This window comes from Pinus tabuliformis, chromosome 5_2 (assembly GCF_031772625.1).
Source record: "Pinus tabuliformis cultivar Carrire ecotype Pingquan chromosome 5_2, CPIR1, whole genome shotgun sequence".
In the NCBI taxonomy this organism is placed as follows: domain Eukaryota; kingdom Viridiplantae; phylum Streptophyta; class Pinopsida; order Pinales; family Pinaceae; genus Pinus; species Pinus tabuliformis.
The window spans coordinates 482,315,275-482,333,853 of NC_142306.1; the positions used below are offsets into that span (position 1 = coordinate 482,315,275).

The window sequence follows — 18,579 nt, forward strand, 5'->3', positions numbered from 1 at the left end:
TAATTTTAACAAGTTAGGGCTTACCATAACCACTACAAGAACCTTGATGCTAGGATTAACAATCCTCTTCAACCTATAGCCTTATATCTTCTATGAGTTGTCTTATTTCGTTGAATTGAAGGGCTACTTCTAGCCTTGGATCAAGTTTCATAGATCTTGGTACTCTCTAAGTTTATATGATGACTTCAATCCACTGGCTAGGGCTTTAGCAACTATTCTCAAAAAGACCTATAATGTCTTTAAGAACAGTGATTCTTTTCTTCACTTCTTCATTGGTTCAAGGACTACTTCTAGTCCACAAATTTTGTAACTTTAAGTCTCGATCTTCGTTCTTCTTTCACAGGGATATATCTCCCTCCAGTCTGCACTTAAATGGTTCAAACGGTCTCCCTGTAACCTTGTCTTAGGGCTTCGGCCCCGTGGCTACTGTTGCCAAATTTGGAGCAGTAGAAGGTGACGAAAATAGGCCTTAGCCAATTCAGAATTTTGAAGACCATAATTTTAGATGAAATTGATCCTTATCTTCTTCAAGGTGTTGGCCTAAAGGATTTGTCTTACAAGGTCTCGAACTTTTACTTTAAGGAGCACAAGCCTTGCGGCTTAGGATAAGGTTCCAATTAGGTTTGTGTCTTTAGATTTGCATAGATCTTTGGAGTAGTTTCTTTGTCCTTATTTCGAATCTTCTTCAGCGATAACAAACAGTCCTTTTCTTGATTTGAAAATCCTTCACCATAATGGTCTCCAAGCTGCCAATGACACTAACCAAGACCCAAAAACAAGACTTCTTGCTCCTACCAAGACACAAATCAACCAGCCAGCCTTCCCACACAAGACCTTCAAGAAGAGGCTCTTCTAGCCTTTCGTCCTTATCAAAGCAACCTGCAACAATATCTACAACTTCGGACCTGAGGAAACCCTAGAAATACTAGGTTCCTCACATGTGTGAGCTATCCCAAGCAATATTACAGAGATCTGAACTTCTAGGGTTGTCTTCTTCCTCGCTGGAATTTTTCGAGCTTCTTTTGGACCTTCGCATCCTCTCCTAGCCGCATAACAGATCATAAGATATGTGTGCTTGTTGTGTATCAATGGAGGCCCAAGTTCCTCCTTATATAGCCTTTCCAAGTGGCTCTTTAAGCCCACTCTAGGCCGACATAAGTTGGCTGACCGACTTGATCTTTAGGAGCATCTAGACAATTCTAAAATACAATAATATTTTTCTTTCTTTTATACAAGTGCCCAAAGGGGTCTTTTACACAATAATAATGACCATGACTCATGGAAAAAACCTAGAAGCATACAATGGATGCTTTAACCTAGGGACCAATGACCCAAGCATGAAACCCATGCTTCATAAATATTTTTTCTTTTACATTTTCTTTCTTCTTTTGATCAATACATAAGAATTACATCAAGACATGAGTCAAATGTCAATTATGAAGACTAAAACTAGTTACATTTTCCAACACTTGTCACCCTGAAGTGTTCTCAAGCTCCAACCTAAAGGAGACTCCAATCTCTGCCTTGAACCTCCCTGCCACCCTTCTCAACAAGCGAACCATGTTTCATAATTTTCAGTATGGAATCACCTGTGCTCAATATCAAAATATCATAACAAATTGTTGTCTTTGTCGGTTTGCAATGTTGTCATAAGGTCATCAACTTCCTCTGCTCAAACCCTAGCAACATAAGTAACTCTGTCAAGTCCACTGCCACAACAGCTCTGCTCAAGTCATATACACTAGCAAACCCTAGTTGCATACACAACCATATGTAAATTGATCAATCATCACATTAGCAGCAACAAACTCTGACTCCTCAGCCATGCAACATCTTATGTTGTACAATGCTTCCTTGCTGGCAAAACCCTAACATTGTCTTAACAACACTCTACAACTCAAACAGGCTCTCATGATCAATTAGTCCTCTTTATTCAAAAAGTCACTCAATCATTTGACAAAAGCATGTCATATTGTATCCTCACTCAATCCTCAATTATACATCCTCTGACATAGGCTCAGGCTGCTCTTATACTCAAAGCCTAGCTGGACAATGAAGTAGCACTCAATGCTCTCTAGTCAGACCCCAATACTCTTTTCTCTTCAATGACATTGAATTGGACTCGACTACTTTATCATATGCCCATAGCAATATATTGTGGTAATTTAGAGGAGCATCAATTATTATACTACTTAGAGAAGCTTTCCAGAGTATCAAATCTGAAAATTTAGCATGTGCACAGTATGGTTGCAGATAGAAACCTGAACTCTATCATTCCATTGGACTTCAATAATACAATAACTAATGTTGACATGCGAGCTTATAAAATCCTCCAGGATATACACTTTCAAAGCAGCAACGATGGCTATCAAAACTTCAACTTCCGATATCTTTTTGATTCAAACATTTATCCCTCCATTTCTAAGACTCAGAATCTGCTACGCTGCAAATCCTCTCACAGTGTTTAAAGTTTGCAGAATAAGATTATATTTCACATTACACCCATGTAGCACCAATAAAGGGAAGAAAGAAACAAAGCTTCAGCGCAAATAAGACCAGTGAGATGCACATAAGACAGTATATCCAGGATTTATATGCCTAGCATCTGCCAAAATGTAGTGTTCTAGCCAAGAAATTTGGTGCAGAGGCTAGAATACATGTCTTCTCCAAAACCCAGAAATCATTTCTGGAAATTCCAAATAGAGACGACTTAATTAAAATAATTAATATTTTTTAATGGTGCCTATGTCTAAACTTAGGAAAACTGATTAATTAAAGGGTATTAATTAAGTCATGGTGAAATCTTCTAGAAGAAGACATGGATCGAGTTCTAGTTAATCTTAGTCATCAATTATGTTTTAATCCTGCCCGTTGAAGCATAAACGAGAGATTATAAGAAGAAATTCGATGGGGGTTGGAGAACAAACTTGGAGCCACTAGGAATTCAATATTGCTAGGAAATCGAACTCCAGAGTAGCAGTTGTGTGTTGCCGGAGGTGATTCAGTAGTTTCAAAGCAATGAGAGAGGGGCAGGGATAGTAAGGTCGGAAGGAAGTTTTTCCAGTCCGATGAGTGCATAGCAAAGAGACATCATACTCCATAGAGAGGTTGACGCAGTGTAAAGAGGCAGTGCACAGCTTCAGAGGGAGATCTGTATTTTGTTGAGGATAAGTCGAGATTCAGTGGCAGGAGCCAGAGTGGGAGACCGGAGGCCAGAAGATTGAGTTTCCAGAGCAGTAGTTGATCAGCAGAGTGAGAGAGACGTTGGTCCAAGCAAGGCTGACGTAGATTTGCGTAGTGTCACACAGAAGCAGCAAGGAGCAGCTCATCTTGAGCTAAGGTCAGTGTCAGATCACCGGTGGAAGTGAGATTTTTCTCACTAGACTTTTGTCAGTGATTTTCTCTGTATGGAAAGCGAGATTTGAGCTTCCATAGATTTGTACTCAGATTTACTACTGCATAATAATAAAACCCTCAGCTGTCGCACCGGTTTTCCCAACTTGGGTTTTTTCAAGGGACATTGGTCCAAAAATAACGGTGTTTTATTGGGTGTGTGCATCTATTCTTTCAGTGTTTTTATTTCTTCTGCAGTATTCATTTTGTGAAGGCTGCAGTGTATATGTTTCAGTATTTTCCGTAGGAAACTGCAAATAATTTGGTTGATTAATTTAACAAATAGAAGAAACATTATCCGTTGTTCCAGTAGGAATCGGGTTTCGGATTTTTCACAGACATGCGACCTTATAAAATCCTCCAGGATATACACTTTCAAAGCAGCAACGATGGCTATCAAAACTTCAACTTCCCATTGCTTTTCGATTCAAACATTTATCCCTCCATTTCTGAGACTCAGAATCTTCTATGCTACAAATCCTCTCACAGTGTTCAAAGTTTGTAGAATAAAATAATATTTCACATTACACCCATGTAGCACCAGTAAGGGGAAGAAAGAAACAAAGCTTCAGAACAAATAAAGCCAGTGAGATGCACAGAAGACAATATATCCAGGATTTATACCCCTAGCATCTGTCAAAATGTACATTAAGAGCATATACAGATGATATGCCAAATATTGGCTCATCCACAACACTAATGATTTTGCACATAAATAATGACTGCAGATCAAGGTATCAATTAGACAGCTGCAAAAATCTTAACACTGCCCACCCACTGTTTAGACTAACTGCAGATGCTCCATTGTACAATTTCATAACTTATGCCTTGAGATACGAATCTCATAAACAAAGCTGGCTTTGAAGCCTGCAATCAATAGGAGGGAACTGTCTAGATCTGGAATGTTTCTATCTTGAATATTTAACCACAACAACCTCCACTTTGAGATCTAGAAGCATCTCTGCCTACACCACCAGCTGCACCAGAGGCACCTCCATATCCAACTTTGATACCATATGACTCATTCGACACATCAAAGACACCTTCCTCCTAGTATTGAGGAAAATCACACTCTGTGTGATTGCCAAAGTTTCATATAGATGACATAGCGTATCAAGCTTCCAATCCTCTCACTCTGCATTAACATAGAATTGTTTGATACTTTGTAGGTGGAATTAGGAGTCTCAATTTGAATTGAAACCTTGCAGGTGAAACTGAGACCCTGAAACAAAATTACAAGCGCTAACTGGAAAACATGGAGCACGACACTTGTTGCAATATCCCATAAAAGCCACAACTAGGTTGGAACTTGAAAAAGAGCCGCAAGAAACCTTGCATGAGTCAGAAGTTTTCGTCAAAGAGACGGAACTGCAAACAAGAGCGGGAGAAACTGTTAATTTTGGATAACAATGGTATGTTTTATGCTTAAGAGTAATTTTACTTCAATTTTCTTATTAGCCCAATATCAGTACCCAGTTTAGCAATCACATCAACATGATAGTAAAATGCAGATAGAACATAAACAATAACAGTAGAAGACAGGCCAAGACAAGAGGACACGAGATATGACACCATCCAGGGACAAACCCCAATGTGGGGAAACCCTTGATCAATTATTCTTATAATTCTTCAAAAGTTCAGTAGAGAGAGAGAGTACAATATACAATTTTCACTTGCCCAATCAAAGTGAAATTTGACCAGTCAAACAGCAGTAACAGAAAGCCCTAACCAGAAAGTCAATGCTGGTCAATAGGGCAGATTTTGACCTCCAAAACAGCTCAATCAAACTCGATCAACTCGACCTCCAACAGCGAGTCAAATCAACCCAAAAACAGTCCGAAAAAGTCCAATCAAATCTAGTCAACGAAAGTCAACGCTGCAGCAAACCCTTTTGCACTCAACGATGGTCAAATAGTGGTCAAACAACCTCGTTTTTTGTGCCCAAAAATGCGGCTTACCCAAACAAAGATCCTCCACACAAAACGCAGTGAAAACAGGTCAACACAAATCAAAAACAATTCTTGCAATTTCATTCAACGATTGGAACAGAAAACCCTTCTCTTCTTCGCACGTGTGGAGCGCTGCCTCTGAAATTCGTACCCAAACAATGAAGGAGAGAGAGATATGTGAGTGAGTGAAGTGCCAAAATGAAGAGGAGGCCTCTTGAATTTATATGCAACGTTGAGGTGCAAATTAGATGACTGGCCAACCTTGACAATTTGTCCATAATCAAAATAAATTCATAATTCCATTTGTACATGTCAGACTGGGATGATCTTTAGATCAATCCTACACCTCTCGAAGAAAGGAATCCAATAAAAATATCAACTACCTCATATGAGCTGTCCAAGGTGAAGTTTGGCCCTAGTTGCCAAATTTAACACTCCCTCTCAACTAGGGAGAACTTCACCTGCCAAACTGTTTGACAATCTGTACCATCCTTGTCTCTGCTATGCTTTCTTGAACCATGAAGAAAGAAGAAATGATCGAGAATGTATCATACCATTCTCCATTGACCCAAAGTAAGTCTCCAATAATAGAGTGTGTCATACCACTCTTAACTGACCCAAAGTCAGTTCCATTGATCCCAGATCAATATCAACATCCTAGTATAGGGAGTACGGTAGTACACGATGCGTCCATCGGTAGTACTATGGTCCCTATCCTCATTTCCCCACTCATTGGCCAGATGAGAAGTACTTCCCATGAGCCCCGGACTGCATCGGTAGGATGTGCCGAAAGGAGAAGGTGAACCACTCATCCTGCTCATATGCCATAGGAGAAGGTGAACCACTCATCCTATGCATATCTCAACATGGGGTATCACAAGGGAAGGTGAACCACTCACGCTATACATCGCGCACCATTAGGGAATGTGAACCACTCACCCTATGGTCGCTCATCGCTCCAAGAAGTACCCCAAGCCCCCTGGAGCTCCTAGAGCTCAACATCCATCTCATACGGGACCCTCATATGAGGGTCTCTCCACAACTCCAAGTCGCTCACGAAAGATTAAGAATTTGACCTTCCCCAGGGGCTTCATAAGAATATTAGCAACCTGATCATCAATCCCAATGTGTTGGAGCCTTGTTGCTCCCTGTTGTACCATATCCCTGATAAAGTGGTACCTGATATCAATATGCTTGGAGCGGTCATGAAACACAGGATTCTCTGAAAGATGAATCCCATTCTAGTTGTCGCAGAAGATCACGGTGGTATCCAGCACATGTCCAAACAACTCACTAAAGAGCTTCCTTAACCAAACAGCTTCACAAGAGGTCATACTTGCAGCAATGTATTCAACCTCAACGATGCTCATGGAAACCGACTTTTGCTTCCTACTCATCCATGATATCGAAGCAAAACCTAGAGAGAAGCAACATCCAGATGTGCTTTTACGATCCACCACACTGCCAGCCCAGTCTGCATCAGAGTAACCATGGAGCCTCACATTCCCGGCAGTGTATCTCAGTCCATAAGTGATTATGCCCCGAAGATATCTCAAGATATTCTTGGCAGCAATCCAATGTATGTGATGAGGCTCGACCATAAATTGACTCAATGTATTCACTGCAAAACATATGTCCAGACGGGAGTTCACCAAGAACATCAAGGCCCCCACGAGTTGACGATACTCAGAAGGATTTCCTAAATTGGGCCCAGCAGCACTTCTGCATAACTTCTTGAAGTTAAGTTCCATCGGACTAGTCACGGACTTGCAGTCCACCATCCCAAATATTCAAGTATCTTCACAATATATTTTCCATGTGAAAGAAAAATCTCACCTGACTTTTGCCAGACCTCCAACCCTAGGAAGTAATGCATCAGTCCTAGGTCCTTCATTTCAAATTCAGAAGCCAACTCCCTATTACATTGATGAATAAGAGGGTCTGCACCTGTCAAAAAGAGATCTTCCACATAGATTACCAAGATGAGAGATTTATCATCTCAACCTTAAGTAAAGGTTCAGATCAACTTCACTTCTTGTAAATCCCAGCTTCATTAGATAGCTATCGATCCTCTCATACCAAGCTCGGGGTGCTTGCTTCAACCCATAGAGGGCTTTCTTCAACCTGCATACATGTGTCTGACGATCTTGAACTTTGAACCCCTCAGGTTGTTCTACATAGACTTCCTCCTTAAGTGAACCATGCAAGAAGGCAGTCTTAACATCCATCTGGTGTAGATTCCATCCTTGCGAGGCAGCAAGGGCTATAATCGAACGGATGGTGGTGTAGCAGGCAACCGATGCAAATATCTCATCATAATCTAAACTTTCTTTTTGAGAGAAGCCTTGAGCAAAAAATCTAGCTTTGAACTTTTCAACACTTCCATCAGCTCCATGCTTGATCTTGTAGAGCCATTTCGAGGTGACAATGGATTTGTCCTTAGGTTTAGGGACCACATCCCGAACATCATTCTTCATAATCAACTCATACTCTTCGTTCATTGCATCCTTCCAAACTTGGTGCTTTGCAGCTTTTTCGAATGTGCAAGGCTTAGATTGAACAATGGTGCTCATTGCAGTTATGTACCCTTGGTACCTATTTGGCTTCTTGCTTTCATGAAATGTCCCCCTAGGTGCAACATGTCTCTTGTCATCTTCGTGAGTCTCCCTAAGCCATGAGGGTCTCCTTTTTAAGGAGGGCTCATGAGGGGGTGGATCAATGGGATCCATTGGTACTTCAACATCGAGCATCCGCTCATCCTGCGGTTCTCCCTGCTTTCCTGAATCTACGTCTTTGTCCTTTATTGGAAGAGGAAGGTTACTAATCTTCCCCAAGGCAGCATCCTCATCAAAGGTGACATCATGACTTATCTCCACTTCTCTTTGACCAGACACATAGATTCTATATGCCTTAGAAGTTTCACTGTAGCCCAAAAATGTTCCTTTCTTCCCAAAAGCATCGTATTTTCTTCTCTTTTCTTTCGACACATGAAAATATAGGGGACTACCAAAAATTCTAAAGTGATAAACATCAGGTTTCTCACCGTGAAAACTTCTTCGGGATTTTTGGAGTCTAACGCTTGATGAGGGCATCTATTTTGAACATACATGACGGTGTTTACAGCTTCCGCCCATAAGAACTTCAGAAGGCTTTGATCATGAAGCATGGCATGAGTGGATTTTACAATAGAACGGTTCTTCCTTTCAACAACACCATTTTGCTCAGGAGTATATGTGGTAGTAGTCTCCCTCTTAATGCCATCTTCTCTAGAATAATTATTGAACTCATTTGATTCATATTAGGTTCCATTATCAGTCCTCAATATTTTGATCTTCTTCTCGGTTTGATTTCCGACCAAAGCTTTGAAAGAACGAAACCATGAGAATACTTTGCCCTTCTTCAAGAAATATATCCAAGTCTTGTGAGAGAAATCATCCATAAAGATAGCATAATGTTGAAGTTTCTAAGTATAACAGTTAGAAACCCTCCATGTACTTTCTGATTTATTCCTTCCTACTTGTTCTGATTAATTAACAAGCTATTTACCATGTAAATACTGAAAATAAACACAAGTACATGCTCAACACATTACAGATCATCAACTAAAGGAAACATAAACAAGCACACAAATGACACCGTTATTTTTGGACTAATGTCCCCGGAAAAACCCAACGCTGGAAAACCGGTGCAACTATCTGAGGGTTTGATTTATTAAGCAGTTTCAGAATACAATCTGGGTGCCAAATCCGGCTCACCCAAGAGAGAAAAATTTCGGCAGTAGTACCTCTCCTCGGAGACAGATGCTCCGGCTGAAACCCCGGATAAACACTCCAGCAGCTCCTCAGCTCCAATCTGCCCCACGAAAAACCCCAACGTAAGCCTCTAGGGACTGTGTCAGCCTCTTCTATCCTTTGCGTCAACTTTCCCGACAGTTTCGGCTTCTGCCCTCTGTGTCATCTTTCCTGGCAAATCCGGCTTCTGCCCTTTGCGTCAACGTTCCCGGCAGTTCCCAACAATTTCAGCTATTCCCGGCAGTTCCGGCTTCTGCCCTCTATGTCAGCTTTCCCGGCAATTCCGGTTGTTCCCAGCAGTTCCGACTTCTGCCCTCTAAGTCAGCTTTCGTTGCTGCTGCGCTGATCCTCCCGACACTATCTCTACCTCTCTACTTCTGTATTCACTGCCCTTCAGCGACAATTCCAGATCACTCTCTCAACTTTCTTAGCAAACCCAGCGCCAGAAAGTCAAAATCTTGATCTCTTGGTGTGTTCTCCAAGTGACCCTCAAGCCTCCTCTTATACTTTTCTTGTTGACAAATCAACAGCCGAAATTAAGTCCCTAATCAACGGCTAAGATTAGATCTGGCTTGATCCATGACTTTTGGACCATTCTAACACAGTTTTATATTAATTCACATTAATATTTTAATTTCCCTAAGTTTAGACTTAGGAACTCCATTAAAAATATTAATTATTTTAATATCTCCCAAACTGTTTAGAATCTGCCCAAACCCTTTCTGGGTATTGGAGATCTCATGTGCCTTAGCCTCTCCACCAAATTTTGTGGCTAGAGCACATCCGATGCTACCCCAAATCAACACATAATATAAATATCCTCCCAATGAGTTCACGGGCATCATACCGGATAGATCAAAATGAACCAATTGCAATATATCGGTAGTCTTGCTATCACTTGAGAGGAATGGTCCCCTCATATGCTTTCCTTCGGCACACCCCTAACAAACACCTTCATGTTCTAGTTTAAATTCGGGCATACCTGTCACCATCTTCCTAACATCGAGTAGAGCCTTATAATGTAGATGAGCAAACCTCCAGTGCCATAATTCGAATTGAAGTGATGTGTCGCAAGACATAGCTCCCAATGGACTTCCTCCAACTTGATATAGGCTATCAACCCTGGATCCCAGTGTAAATGCATCTTTGAAATTTTTATTCCACACACGTACCTTTCCATCAATGAAGGCTACCTTGAATCCTTTGTCCTCCATTGCCAAGATAGATACAAGGTTCTTCTTTAGATCGTGTACATATAGTACTTCTTGTAGATGAATGGTGTTACTTTGATTCAATTGAAGAGTAACATTCCCAACTCCCTTCACGGGATAGGTGGTATTATCTCCAAGCATAATTTCCAAATTTGTATCCCTTTCAATCAAATTTGAAAGGGCCCTTATACCCAGTGAAGTGTCTTGAGGCACCACTATCAATCAACCAATTTCCAAAAGTGTTCGGAGGAGATGCAGTGGAGAGGGCAGATATAAGATAAAATTCCTTTTGCTTGTTATCAACAACATTAGATTCATCATACCTGGTGTTTCTTGATCTCTTGGGAGGGTGACCATTTCCTTGATGAGGAGCGGGAGCATTCCTTTTATCTCAGTTGTTGAATCTACCATTCCTTTGATTGTTGTTGCCCCTGAAATTGTTGTTGTTGTGGTTGTCATCATCATGAGGTGTATCCCTTCTATTAGGACACTCCCTAGCATAGTGGTCAAACTTGTTGCAAATGAAGCATCTTCCCTTTCTTCCATTTTTGAAACCCGACCATCATTGACATTGCTTGTTTGAACCTGCATTATTCTTCTTTTTAGCATGAGCGGAGAATGCAGTAGGATCATTCCTATTTGAAGGCATATCTAGTTCCATCATCCTTGTTTCTTCTTGAGAACATCTAGTTAGCAATTCTTCAAAACCTGGAATCCTTTCATTGTTAAGAATAGTGGTGTTGAACACGTGCCATTCACGAGGGAGTCCTCCAAGGGCAATGAGAGTAAGCTCCCTATCAGCAATAGCTTCTCCAATCAAAAGAAGATCATTTTTTATCTCAGTAATCCTCATGAAGTAGGATTGAATGTCTTCATTTCTTCCCTTCTTTATATCCTTCAGCTTGTTCTTGAGGAAAAGAACTTGGTTTGCATTGCTAGATTTGAACATGCTAACCAACCTGTCATATACCTCCTTTGATGTGTTCAAATCGAAGATGTAAGCAACTAAATGCTTATGAATAGAATCCCTGATGATCTTCTCGGTTTTGACTTCGCCCTTCTTGTACTTTGTCTTAACAACAATCGGTGTTTTAGAAGGAGGTTCTGAAATCTTTCCCTGCACATAATCCATAACATCTTGCTCTTCTAAAGTCAAATCAAGAGACATCTTCCATGCATGATAATCAGACTTATCATGAAGCTTATCATTTGACTTGAAGTAGGATGTGGAGGCCATTGAATGTTGTCCTTGATCAGTGATTGCTCCTCTTAGTGATTTCTCTTCTCACCCTTGCTTGGGTTTTGTCTTCACCTTAGCTCTGATACCATGTTAATTTTAGATAACAATGGTATGTTCTATGCTTAAAAGCAATTTTACTTCAATTTTCTTATTGGCCCAATATCAATATCCAGTTTAGCAATCACATCAACATGATAGTAAAACGCAAATAGAACATAAACAATAATAGTAGAAAACAGACCAAGACAAGAGGACACAAGATATGGCACCAGCCAGGGACAAACCCCAATGTGGGGAAACCCTTGATCAATTCTTCTTATAATTCTTCAAAAGTTCAGCAGAGAGAGAGTACAATATACAATTTTCACTTGCCTAATCAAAGTGAAATCTGAACAATGAAACGGTAATAACAGAAAGCCCTAACCAGAAAGTCAACGCTGGTCAACATGGCAGATTTTGACCTCCAAAACAACTCGATCAAACTCGGTCAACTCGGCCTCCAACAGCGAGTCAAATCAGCCCAAAAACAGTCTGAAAAAGTCTAGTCAAATGTGGTCAACGAAGTCAAAGCTGCAGCGAACCCTTTTGCAGTCAACACTGGTCAAATAGTGGTCAAACAACCTCGATTTTTGTGCCAAAAAATGTGGCCTACCCAAATAGAGATCTTCCACACAAAACCACAGTCAAAACAGGTCAACACAAGTCAAAAACACTTCCTGCAATTTCGATCAATGTTGGTCAACGGCTAGAATAGAAAACCCTTCTCTTCTGCGCACGTGTGTAGAGTTGCCTCTGAAATTCGTACCCAATCATTGAAGGAGAGATAGATATGTGAGTGAGTGAAGTGCCAAAATGAGGAGGAGGCCTCTTGAATTTATATGCAACATTGAGGTGCAAATTAGATCACTGGCAGACCTTGACAATTTGTCCATAATCAAAATAAATTCATAATTCCATTTGTACATGTCAGAATGGGATGATATTTAGATCAATCCTACACCTCTCAGAGAGAGGAATCCAATAAAAATATCAGCTGCCTCATATGAGCTGTCCAAGATTAAGTTTGACCCTAGTTGCCAAATTTAACAGAAACCCCACAAGAGCTTGCTTTGGGTAGAAATCCTGGAAGAGTCCAAGCCTCCCGCCAGCCAAGTGGAACGAAAAATTCTGTTGATGTTGCTAAAACAGCACAGGTGCATAGATGGAACACTTGAACCGAAGCCCTTAGCAACGGGTGGAAAGTGCAAATGGAAACACAACCATCACATGAACCGGCCAGTTAATGAATCAACCAACAAGCGTTACATGGAGAAATTTCAATGCAGAAATGAACTGGCTAGAGCTTAGGCGACACCAACTCATAAACATGAAACAACGAGCACAACCAGCACATGAACCGACCAACACAAATCATAAAACAAAGAATGATATCAAGAATAGACTAGGAATAGTAACACTCTGACACCATCAGCGCAATATACGGGTAACAATTCTGATATCACCAACGCAATAGACAAGGAATAGTTTTGTTGAATGTTACAGTATTGAAGAATCTCAAAAATTTTGCTGCATGAACATGAAACTGTGCTCCTAGAATTGACAGGACTAATGGAATTGACAAAACTGACTAGAGTTACACAAAATTAAAGAGCATACTTTGAGGTAAACCTGCGACCTAAAGATGACAGGAAGAGTTGACAGATGACCCCAGTCTTTTCTCTCATAAATGTTCAGGAAGGCACAAGTCCAGCAACGAGGAGAGCGCAGGTTTACAAAGGCCACAAAGAGATGGTCAACTCCGATACCATGTTAAACACAACAATGGCCAAGACAGGGGATATGAAAAATCAGCCTTGAATGCATTATTATTCACAATGATACATATTTATACAAGTCCAGTGACCCTTGGTTTCATACAATGTTGCAAACAATGCCATCAGGATAAAATCGGCAAGGGTCTGGAAAACCAGAAAATCGTAAAAATCAGGAAAATATCGGTAACAATCAGCAAACATCAGCAAAATTAAGATACCATAAAAATATCTTTAAAACTTAGCAAACATCGGCTAGGCCAAATAATCGTGATTTCGAGATAAAATTGGGATGTTATCGAGATGTTCGCATCACTGGTTTCATATTCCAAGTGGTCTCTTGGACTCCCTTTGACTGTTCAGCTTCCACACCAACCCTTAGAGGACTAGGTGTCCAACACAAATAATAAGAGAACAAGATAAGGCAAGAGAATTCTGGTAAAAAGCAAATGATGGAGAAAGCTGCAAATACAGTTAGATTGTGCCTAGTGGGGTTTCAGGTTATCTTTATACTTGGTAAACAACAGTCTATCACCTGGTTACACTAGACATATTTCAGATGACAGGTTTGCTAAGAAGTTAGCTTTCCATTATGGCAGGATCAATGAAAACCAGAGACTTTTTAAATAAAATAGCAAGTGGAAACAAAAGTGAGAATGGGGTGTACAACAAGAGAACAAAACCCATATGAACAATCTACAAACCTCACCTTATTTCCAAGTGCACGCCCAAAACCACAAGCAACAGCACCAACATTAACATCGCCAACATATGGTAAAAGATCCTTTCTAACCCTGAAAGAACAATGTTACACAACGTTCAGACAATATCATTCCTGAAAGGAAAAATTATAAACAGGGTTATGATTCCAGTATGATGCTTCAAAGCACTGAAGAATCTAAGGCATGCTTAAACAGAAAGCAGAATTCGAATTATAAGTGCTTATTCAAAAGGCAAAATGAATGAATTGAGAATGAGAAATATGAAACCATAGAAAAGTCCTGGTTGAATTCAGTATCAAATATGGATTTCAGAGCATCATATTACAGAAATTATGATTAAGGAGAGTTTATCTATTAACCTCTGATAAGTATATTATAGAATACACTCATTGAAAATGGCTTACCATGCACCAATAAGCAGACCAGCTAGCTGCCGAGAACCCACCCGAACAAATACTGTCTCACCATCTATGGCATGGCCAATATGATCCAACCACCAGTGCCCATTAGCACTCCCTTCAATCCCTACCTACAAATATACAAAATGTTCTACATTAATGATGGATAATGAAGCAACGGGACACAAATTTGATGTAACAATAATGTTCAAGATAAGATCCTTCTCCCACAATAAATTGTTTGAAAACTGAACTCAGTTACAAGACACTATGAACTTGGAAGAAATAAGCAGTTGTCAAGTCTGCTTTTGCAACAGGTAACCATATGGCATAAATCAATGCTGTGACCTGTCATAAAATCTCACTTTTCAATCAAAGAAACCCAACAAATACAAGTTCTTAAACATACCAAACCTATCAAACTGATGAACATTAGAGATTAATAAATACACCGTTCCTTGTTATGAACTCACAATTGAACTATCCTTCTCGCCATTTGATAAATGGCTTCAAAATTATAAATTTCACTTTCGACCAAGGAATGACCAAGTTAAGTAACTTGCATTCAAGAGGAAATGCTGAACCCACATGTCTGAAGGGATTACATTGTACAAAGAGTTGCAAATTGCACAAAGTAAAAGTTTTCATGGAAATACTTGCAGAAATGTTTATGTCAATAGATGTTTGTTAGCCTTTGCTAGTTTGAGAAATGAAAATCTTAATAAGAGAAAAACTAGAAACACAGGTCATTGTTAGCCATCAGAAATGCTTCCTCCAACTTTAAAGAAATAACTGAGGGTGTTTCAAACTTAGAAAAATCATGAAACTGCCTTGCAGGATGGGGCATAAACTCGACGACTGATAGAAATAAATCCTGGACCATGTTCTAATGCAATAAGTTAGGTATATTTTGCCATGAGTTGACACATAATGCATGGAAATCTCTTCTTCAAATGAATCACCTGTTGTCAACAAAGAAACATTTATGCCTCAGAAAGTTAACTGACGATATACAAGCATGGCATATTGATTGCAAAGAAGCATATGGCATTGAACAAGAGCATGAAGCTTGGAGAGTGTTTTCAGGGATACCAAAATTTAATTATTATCCATAAATCACAAATTGACATCTGTATGGTCCAGGAAGACATCATACAATTGTGTATTGAGTACCTATGAATTGGCTCAAGTCTAGAACCTGATAAGTCTATTCCATCCATATTTCTTTGACTACAATAAAACATGGTGTAGAAATATACATTCAAAAATACAATAAAACAGTTTCTTTCTTCTTCAAAAATTGGCCAACATACATTTATCTGTAATACACCTAATTAAAGTTACTATATTATATATTTATGATATAGGGTCGTGCCTCTAGAGTAGCCATGTCTCCTATGGACTATAAATATGACAGTCTTCTTCACTGCATATCATCATATCTTGTATATTTCATATTTATTATATATTTATTTTCAGTCAATTGCATCATAGGAGTTTGTTCCTTTACCCCTGAGTGCCAATGGCACTCCATGACTATTGCACGGTACATCACAAGCGGTATGAGATCAAGTTTAATTCCCACCCTGTGGCCATCTTCACTTCTAAGAATAAATTCCTTAACCTGTGGATAGAATTTTCTTGTAGTTAATAATTTTATTAGGAAAAAAGAAAAACAAGCAGTTCATTCTGCTAACTATGGGAGAATGAATTGGTCATCCATGGCTCATGCTATTATCCAGCCATTTCTTGAATAACACAGAATTCAGACAAGTTACTCCTGCTGAACAATAGCTGGAGAAGAATTAAACCACTGTAAGAAAAAATAGCCACTGTCTGTATCACACATGACAGAGCTGCCAAAAAAAATTCTGTTATGATGTTGCAGGGCATGGAACTTAAATTAATCGTCTGCAGAACAGTAAACAGTCAGAAGTAGCCATTGGTAGCAGCCAAATGCTGCCGCAAGTCATTGTCTCCATTCTCATAGCCACTGCTTGGCAACAAAGCTGCCACTCACCACAGCAGAAATGTCTACCACTTCACATAGTTGGGTTGCTGAACTACTAGAAAATCAAAAGAAAGAAATCTCATAACTGAGAACCACATCTTTAAATTAAAAAAAACAACAACAAACAAACATACCTTTGCTTCTGCAGAGGCCACTGCCCCTACAAAGGCCATCACTACTGCCGTTTCTGCAAATGTTATTGACATGAGAAGAATACCAAAGCCACTGGCCAAACAGACTAAAATGGAAGCCTGCAAAAATATTAATTTGTCATTCCACCATATTAAATCCACTTCTACCTTCAAATCCAGTCAAGGTGCTCATGATTAGCAGCCACTATTGAGGCTGAGTGGTTGAGCTGCCCATTATCAGGATATTCCAGGGAAGACAGATAGATCCTGTGATGTTTTCCGTGGGAAAAAAAAATATATGTTCCTATCTGATCAACTACTGGAAACAAGTTCCACCACCAGCATGCATTAAGCGGTTTCTGTACAAAGTGGGAAGGAATTTGGGCCGTATGACTAAGTATGGTTCTAAGTTGCATGAAAAGTTGAAACGTCTGGAAGTTTCTGAAATGGGAACACTTGGAAACACAACCCCCCATAACACATCATCTTGCAAGAAGAAAAGAATGATACACATAAATGACATTTTAGAAGAAAAACCATGTTTATATTAACCGCCACAGATGATTACATGATGCCCAATCCAAACTTAGCCCTTTAGATGAGGCTATACATCCAAGACTCCAAAATCAGCCGTTATACATGAGACTATATATCCAAAACCAGCCTTTCTACATGGCTATATGTGCCGAAAATGAAATAAAATATGAGCTAAAAACAAGTACAAATACATATTCTAATAATCCTCATAAAAAAAATAGGAAAAGGAACTTGTTCGGCAGAACTAGAGAGTGGATTGATTAGAGATAAATTAGTTTGTGGAGTGATTAAAGAGAACTTTAAGAGGTAGATTAATTTTTTTGGAACATAGAAGGACCCCACACCCTTCTTGGGTGGTTGTGGGAGCCCACAAAAGAAAAAACAGCAGCGGAAACAGAGCATTTTTGGGCCGAAATGCCACTGGCCACACCGTACAGCATTTCCAAATCAGGAAATGCCATACAGGCATTTAGGCTGTGTTTTGGCATTTCCAAGTGTTTCCAGTACGAGTACGCTGGGTTGGGAGCCATTGCATAAAACATGGGTTTGCTTCTATCTTAGAGGAGATCCTATGCAAAGTTTTGAGAAATGTGGTGAGAGAAGGAAAGTTCACATCAAATCTCGCTGGATCTCATTAAGATCCAGCGATATTCCAGTATTCTGGTCCTATTACAGCTGCATCCAGACATTCACAATGATCAGCGCTTGTTTCAGAGTCAGTTTCATCAAATTTCAAGAAACTGCTATTTTTAGCATTTTGTTTTTTCAGGAGCCACAGTTCCAGGGCCCACATGTCATAGAGGCTTACATATTGCAGGTCTTTGTGAACTCATGATGCCAGTAAGCCTATTTCAGGGGACATGCAAGCAGCTTCATTACAACTGACATTTTCAGCAATGTGTTTTTCAGGCTTGCATGTCATTTCTTAGCACATATATCTGGTGGCAGTCTCACTGATGTTACCTTCATTTTCAGTCTTCCCTACCTTTTCTGCCTTTTTATTTTTTTGGAGTTGGACTGCTTTTTTGGGCATGTCTATATTTGTGGCAGGTACAAGTTGTCATGTCACAGTTCAAGCATGTAGTGGTGGAGTGATTCAAGGATCCAGTAGGTGAAGAGTGATGAATCAAGAGCAGTTGTTTGGAGATTTCCATGTGATCTCAGGTTCTAGAATGATCTTTTGCCAAAACCCTAACTCACCTTCTTAAGAGGACGTCTTGTTTAACAGTTTGACTTTTCAAAGACATGATTTGACCTCTTTTGTATTGTTGGAATGATTATTATCTTTATCATCCCATGATGTTTTTCTACCCATTTAAAGCTTAAGTCGACCTTCTCTATTCAAAATTAGAATGAGATGTAAATCCTACAGCTTAATCTGATTT

The 18,579-nt window shown here is 39.7% G+C and overlaps 1 protein-coding gene across 1 annotated transcript in view; it reads right to left on the reverse strand.

The window, feature by feature from the left end:
* The window catches only part of LOC149159759 (type II inositol polyphosphate 5-phosphatase 15-like), a 196,508-nt gene that overhangs the window by 102,755 nt on the left and 75,174 nt on the right, over window positions 1–18,579 (reverse strand). Inside the window, exons 4-5 of the mRNA XM_089436567.1 lie at window positions 14,522–14,646; window positions 14,105–14,189 (exon numbers count right to left, since the gene is read on the reverse strand). Coding sequence (XP_089292693.1) covers window positions 14,105–14,189; window positions 14,522–14,646 — 210 coding nt within the window. The remainder of the gene's footprint in view (window positions 1–14,104; window positions 14,190–14,521; window positions 14,647–18,579) is intronic.